Consider the following 7,761-nt stretch of genomic DNA (forward strand, 5'->3'; position numbering starts at 1 on the left):
AATCACAATAAAAAAGTCTTGGAAGTTTTTACAATGCCGTGGTAATTGTAATTTCTCTGCATTTTACGGCATTATCAAAATTTGCAGCATAACCACAACCATAATTTTTATGCTCTTTACCAAATTAACACAATAATAGTGTTCTTCTCTTCCCATTGCAATAATTTTTGAGACTCCAGATCTATAGTAAAGTTATATCCTTTTTTTATTGAGAATTTAATCAATCTAGAGAAAAATTATCTTTCATGAACAAACTAATAAACACAAGTTTATCAACAATTTAACTATATATATTTGGTATATATAATACAAATTATGTGTACAGTCACTGATATTGATCATACTCTACAATCCCATAACTTGATCCACACAGAAGAACACAAAGAAAAAGAGACAAGAAGAGGAAGAGAGAGAAAGAGAGAGGATATAGACAAAAATATGAGTCATGATCACCCAAAATAATTAACCAACAAAGACAAAGGAACCAAGCAAATCCCTCTTTGCTTCAAGTCTATGCAATCAAGATTCTTTTCATTAAATCCAAATTCATGCTTATCATTCATATGCAGCAACTCTGAGTGATTTTCTGATGATGTGTACCCTTTACCCTACACAATCATTATCATGAGAAATCATAGCATAATTGTTAGGTATATTAACAACCAAATTTAAATATTAATTTCTTTTCTTAAGATTAAAAGCATATATCATAATATATCCAAGTTTACCATAGAACCTGCTTGTAGTTGATCATCAATCTTCCTAGAAGCCATTTCATTTGGACTCAAGTCTCTCACCTACATATCAAATTGATAATAATAAAAATATGACCAATAAAAAAAATTAAATTAGAGAGAAAATTTAAAAATAGGAAACTTAAAATCACTAAATTATATGTAAGGATGGAATTAAAGAAAACTTTCATTTTTTCCGTCACTAATTTCTATTGCTAATTTTTTTAAGAAGCTAAAATGGATTATATTGAATTAACCACCGGATTTTATTTCCTTTCCTAATATGAATAAATCAAATAAATAGACTCATAACATGAATGGTGAAAGGCTAGAATTGAAGTCACGGTCGTCGTTATTAAATACAACTGATGCAACCTGAATCTCAGTCGCATATACATAAAAATATCTTTATGTCGCGACCGAGATTGAGATTGCATTTTATTTTAAAAAAAACTTAACCATAATAGATAAGAGTCAAGAAAATTATTACCTTAGGACTATTGACTGGAGAGCTAGCAGTATCTTCTAAAGGGTCATCATCTGAAATAATTTTGGATCTTGTTTTCTTGAAACAAAGTTTCTTTGGTAACTTTGATGCAACTTGATTGTGATGATGAGAAAATTTCCATGCAGCACAAGAAGCAGCATCTGAAAGCAAAGAAGAGCCACCACCAGAACAATAACTTGGTTCTATACCTTTTGAGAAATCTTCAAAGTAAGTTGTCCATCCACTTTCTTCTTGACCACTTTGGTTTTTGGTTGTGGTGGGTGTGGTAGGTACTACTTTTCCTCTTGATGAATTCAGAGAATGATCCATTTTGTATAATTAAACGGAAAAGTAAAGCTTATAGTTAGAGAAAAACTATAATATATATTTATAATTATATTTGTATATACAGTGGTTGGGTTTGGCAAGAGGTTGAGAAAACCTTTTGTGAAGGGATTTATAACCGAAAGTTGTGAATGAAGAATGGAGAAAAAAGGGTTTAGAATCTTTGGGGTGGGCCACACATTGTGTTAAGTAAGGAAGTTAATAAAGTAGACAGTTGAAACTCCAACCGAAAACTAGAGAGAGAAAAAACGTGCTAAGAAGGAAATTTATAGATAAAGATAGGGTTGACCTTTGTGGTTATGAAAGGGGCCCTGTCTACCGTGAGAGACCTTTGTAGGTCTCCTACCCGTGCGCAAGATAGATAAAAAAACATTGGCCGTTAGATGATGAAGTCCTATAGATCTTATTATATGCTATCGGTACCTATCCCTCTCCTTTTCCATATTCTCTCTCCGCTGAACCCAGATCCGAAGCTATATGCACAATACTGAACCATAGCAAAATTATCATGATCTAGGCAATGAATGCTACTATCCATTTTTACAATGTTTTGATTCTTTAATCTTCATTTCTTCAGATTTGCTCTTTTAAAAGAAAGTATTGTTACAAGTTTAGATTTTTAAAAAATCAGAGAGAAAATTCTCCAACCTCTACCTCTTCCATTTTCATCCAATATTCTCTAATCAGATTCTTGGTGAAGGAAAAAATGGATGTTTACATGGCTGGAAAAACTGCATCAAATTTGTTGTTGACTGTTGTTATGTTACTGTAAATGGATGAAGAATTTATGTTATATGAATCAAAAATGGGTTTAGCTTCTTATTAATTGTGTCATGTGTTCTCTGCTATGAATTCAATTTCTTGCTGGGGGTCTGCTAATCTGCTATGAATTTATGTTCTGGGTTCCTTTTTTTTTCCATGGGATGAATAGAAAATTAATTGAAAATGGGTTTAGCTTGTTATATGAATCGAAAATTGAAAATTTAAACCACAGTGTTGCAGGTTTGTGGAGTAATTAAAACCATGTTGTTGTAGATTTTGGATGATTGAAATTGGTATATTGCTGATTTTATGAGGAATAAGCAAATAGTGAAATAGCAAGAAGAAGAAGAATGAATAGAGAGGGGTTTGAGAAGTCTGGTGTGCTGGGTGTTTGTCGTTGATGAAATTTGATGAGAGGGAGACAAGAAAAATAATCATGTGTATTTAGTTTAAGGTGTGCTTGATCAATCCAACGGTTTTGAAAGGTCATGCACGGTAGGAGACCTATCAAGGTCTCTCACCGTAGACTGAGCCTATGAAAGGATTAGTTTTTGTTACATAAATAAAAGGATTGGTTTGGTTTAATGGAAATGCACCTTATGTATAAAATAGTTTTACATCGAAATTTAGTGTAGGATTCGTAGTATTGTCACATAAGTTTACTTTATTACTTCTTTCAAAAGGAAAAAAGTTTATTTTTTTTTCTTTTTTCTCTAGTAATTAAAAATGGGTTAATTAAGTTTTTAGTCCCTATAAATATTTACAGTTTTGTTTTTAGTCCCTACAAAATAAAATCACACTTTTTAATCCCTGTTACATTTTCCTTAAGCATTTTAGGGACCAAAATGTTGATGGAAATTTTTGACAGGGACTAAAAATGCTAATGCAAATTTTATAGGGACTAAAAATGCTGATGGAAAATTTTATAGGGACACCAATAATATAATAAATATAAGATAAATTTTTATCTTTTTTAATAACACCAACAATATTATAGACAAATTTATTTAAATGTATAATTGAAAGAATGAAAAAATCAGATTATAGATTTAATTAGTTAAAGTTATACACAGATCCAACATCATTTTCTTTTCTTCTTTAATAAATAACAATATCTTTACATCTTCTTTTCTTAGCATTTCCCTTTTTATTACTAGCGAAAAGACGGGCACTCACATGCTCGTCTTTCCGCTCTTTTTATTGCACTAACGTTTGAAAATTATGTACGGTGTTTTTTTTAATGAAATTTTGATTTTGATTAAAACTAAAAAATATAAATGTTTGTTGCTTTCAAGTTATAGAAAATCAAATTAATCATGATTATTTATTTCAACGATAGCGACAATAATACAATATAACAAAAAATATATAATATAAATTCTTTTTTAATGACACCAACAACAATTTTATTATAAAAAAGTTGTTGGGTATAATTGGAATGATGAAAAAGTAAGTATGAATATACTCATCTAGTTTGTTATACTTTTTAAATGATAAAGAAAAAAAACGATATATATTCTTATCGTGTTTGTTATATTTGTTTTAATATTAAAATTTATTTTTATCTATTTATTACATGTATTATTTGTATTGAAAATTGAGGTTATTTTTCGAAATAAAAATTCAACCCAAAAGTGCTGAAAGTGATGGTTTTCTTGAGGGTATTTTTGTAAAGAAAAATTCAACCCAAAAATGCTGAAAGTAATGGTTTTCTTTATATAAATTATAGATTAGTACTTCTAACTAACAATGTCGTAGTCCAATCAAGGGGCCACATGGATTAACCTGCTATAACAGGTTTCATTTTTTTTTTATTTTAGTTTGCAATAATATTTATTAAAAATGAAAAATTAAATTAACTGCAGTTGTTCACCTTTAAACATTTTAGCTAAAAGGTCTATATCAAGAAAATTGATGTTGACACATATACAAAGGCTGAGACACACATGTAAAAGACGAAAATACCCCTCGGTAGTTAACTACCGAGGAACTAAACCGGCTTGCAGTTAACTACCGAGGGAAACCTCGGTAGTTAACTGCCAAGGATATGAGACCCTTCTCTTTCTTCTTCTTCTTCCACTTCAATCCCTTTTTTTTGTTTTTTTTTCTTTCACAACCACAAAAACTGGTTTATAAGCTTGCTTTTGTGGGAGACTAACTCATCTTAGCCTTCGTCAAGTATTGATTAAACTCTTTTTAATTACCAATATTTTTAAATCAAATTATCTTATACAAATTAGAGACTAACTCTTTGATTAAACTCATCGATTTAATTACCAATATTGCTCCCATGTAAGCTCCCATGATTAAACTCATCTTAGCTCCCATGTAAGCTTGCTATTACAGTTCACCTTGTATAAATTGATGCTAATTAACTTTTTTCTAAAGGCTAAGATGATTTATTGGTAATTCTCTGACTTTAAATAAGATTTAATCAATACAACCTGGGTTTATAAGCTTGCTTTTTGTACAAACTTATCATTTGATTTGTCAAGTTCATGATTGTTTGACTAGTAGGACTTGTGGTTGGTCGGTATTATAGCTCCCATGCCACTTACGAACCATATTTGTTTTTGAGTTTTGTGGGTGTGAAAGAAAAAAAACAAAAAAAGGATTGAAGTGGAAGAAAAGAAGAAGAAGAAGAAGAAGAAGAAGAAGAAAGAAAGAGAGAAGAAGAAGAAGAAGAAGAAGAAGAAGAAGAAGAAGAAGAGAAGAAGAAGAAGAAGAAGAAGAAGAAGAAGAAGAAGAAGAAGAAGAAGAAGAAGAAGAAGAAGAAGAAGAAGAAGAAGAATAAGAAGAAGAGAAGAAGAAGAAGAGAAGAAGAAGAAGAAGAAGAAGAAGAAAGAAGAAGAAGAAGAAGAAGAAGAAGAAGAAGAAGAAGAAGAAGAAGAAGAAGAAGAAGAAGAAGAAGAAGAAGAAGAAGAAGAAGAAGAAGAGAAGAAGAAGAAGAAGAAGAAGAAGAAGAAGAAGAAGAAGAAGAAGAAGAAGAAGAAGAAGAAGAAGAAGAAGAAGAAGAAGAAGAAGAAGAAGAAGAAGAAGAAGAAGAAGAAGAAGAAGAAGAAGAAGAAGAGAAGAAGAAGAAGAAGAGAAGAAGGAAGAGAAGAAGAAGAAGAAGAAGAAGAAGAAGAAGAAGAAGAAGAAGAAGAAGAAGAAGAAGAGAAGAAGAGAAGAAGAAAGAAGAAGAAGAAGAAGAAGAAGAAGAAGAAGAAGAAGAAGAAGAAGAAGAAGAGAAGAAGAAGAAGAAGAAGAAGAGAAGAAGAAGAAGAAGAAGAAGAAGAAGAAGAAGAAGAGAAGAAGAAGAAGAAGAAGAAGAGAAGAAGAAGAAGAAGAAGAAGAAGAAGAAGAAGAAGAAGAAGAAGAGACGAAAAGAAGAAGAAGAAGAAGAAGAAGAAGAAGAAGAAGAAGAAGAAGAAGAAGAAGAAGAAGAAACAGAAGAAGAAGAAGAAGAAGAAGAAGAAGAAGAAAGAAGAAGAAGAAGAAGAAGAAGAAGAAGAGAAGAAGAAGAAAGAAGAAGAAGAAGAAGAAGAAGAAGAAGAGAAGAAGAAGAAGAAGAGTCTGATACAATTATACTACTTGCCGAGGGGTTTTTGAGTTTCAGCCACACATGTATTTCTCGGTAGTTAACTACCGAGGTTTTCCTCGATAGTTAACTGCAGCCCGGTTTAGTTCCTCGGTAGTTAACTACCGAGGGGTATTTTCGTCTTTTACATGTGTGTCTCAGCCTTGTATATGTGTCAACAGCAATTTTCCTATATCAAAAGCTCAATTTCTTATTATGTTATAATATTTGCTATTTTCTTTTCTTTCTTCTTGTCTTCTATGGTTTTCGTTCTTTCTCCCATAAGTTCATCTTCCGATAGAATATAAAACACCTCAAAGGGAGTAGGTATCACAAGAATTTTTTTTTAGTAGCTTAGTGGCTAGAGCTCACACTTTTTTTTTAGTAGCTTAGTGGCTAGAGCTCACACAATTAAATGTGGAGAAGTGGGGTGTCCAGGGTTCGAACCCCGGCCCCTGCCCCTGCATAAATTATGGAATGTCTCTACCAACTGAGCTAGCTTACGGACTGTATCACAAGAATCTTTACTCTATCTTCACTAAGAATTTAGGATTAATAGTTTTTTTCTTCGTTTTTTTAATTACCTTTACAAAATGGTGAGTAATTTATCCACAAACCAATGAAAATGAGCATATTTAATGGCAGCAATGATAGTTCGTAGGTGCCATTTAAAAATGTACTTATGGCTTATGTTTATTAGTTGCGTCAATTATCTACCATTTTTCCATAGATAACCTAGGTATCACCTCTTTCTTTTTGAAACGCCCAATATAATATTGCTAATTTTATGTTAGAGGTAAAGATTAAATTTTCGACTTCTTTATTACTCTACTCATTAACTTCACACCCAACTATCAAATAATCTTTATATTTCATGTTTAATTATAGTTGTGATCCTCTAATATTTTTAGATACTAATTAATATAAATCCAACTTTTGTCAAAAAAAAAAAAAAGTATATATAGTAAGGTAGCAAAGACAAATTGGCAATATATGCCTATTCCTCAAAGAATATGTCATGACAACATTTTGATGGTGGCATTTAGGGTGGGAATGGGAAAGATTCTCCCACCTTGGGAAAGTTATTTTAGACTTTTAAATCAAATAAAGAACATTGTTTTATCATGGACTCTCACCATCAGATTTCTTTCACCCATCCTCCACAACCCATCTTCCTCGTTGTCCTCACCACCTCATTGCACCTTCTCTCTCCATCCCTGCCGGAATTCCTTCATAAAATATTATGCATTTTTCAAAAAAATTACACTAATTTGTGAGATTTATGAAATTTTATAATATTCTAATTTTTCAAATTTGTACACAGATTTGCAAATTATGTATGTTAATTATTCACTCTAGTGTTTGTTGCAATGTTATTCATCTTCAATTTTTTACCATGGTGGACCTTCACCTCTTCAACACAAACTCCAAATCCAGAATTCGACCAATCCATACTGACCCGGTTGAGCAACCACACAATAGCTACATATCCTTGAATAAAAAACTAGAGAGAATTCAAGAGTGAAGGGAGAAGGGGATAACTTGTGTAGATCTAGCTGAAACTGAACTTTTGGTCGAAAAAAGAAGAAGTTGAAGCTGAAAAATCTTGACCCATTTGTCATTGAAACTTGGAGTAAAAATTTTATAGAAAGAAGAAAAAATACTGAGAACACTGAACAGCTTGTAGATAGAGAGAGAGAGAGAGAGAGAGAAAAAATAAAGTGTAGATAGACCATAATAAGATCAATACACCTCTTTAATCTAAAGGTAAAAATACAACTTTCCCATGGTAGGAGAATCTTTCCCCTTCCCACCCTAAATGCCACCCATTTTGATATGCCTATTCCTTAAAATGGACCGGCCATGACAACATG

The 7,761-nt window shown here is 31.6% G+C and overlaps 1 protein-coding gene across 1 annotated transcript; it reads right to left on the reverse strand.

Annotated features, from left to right (window-relative positions):
- Positions 1 to 268: 268 nt before the first annotated feature.
- LOC146929728 (vascular-related unknown protein 1-like) lies at positions 269 to 1,801 on the reverse strand. The gene is made up of 3 exons (XM_085701491.1): positions 1,225 to 1,801; positions 729 to 797; positions 269 to 608 (listed from the first exon to the last, which is right to left on the reverse strand). The coding sequence occupies exons 1-3, from the start codon at positions 1,549 to 1,551 to the stop codon at positions 450 to 452; spliced, it is 555 nt and encodes a 184-aa protein (XP_085557617.1). The 5' UTR covers positions 1,552 to 1,801; the 3' UTR covers positions 269 to 449.
- Between the last annotated feature and the right edge of the window lie 5,960 nt (positions 1,802 to 7,761).

Source organism: Medicago sativa, chromosome 4 (genome assembly GCF_051527215.1).
Source record: "Medicago sativa cultivar Bolivia chromosome 4, Bolivia_mono, whole genome shotgun sequence".
Classification (NCBI taxonomy): domain Eukaryota; kingdom Viridiplantae; phylum Streptophyta; class Magnoliopsida; order Fabales; family Fabaceae; genus Medicago; species Medicago sativa.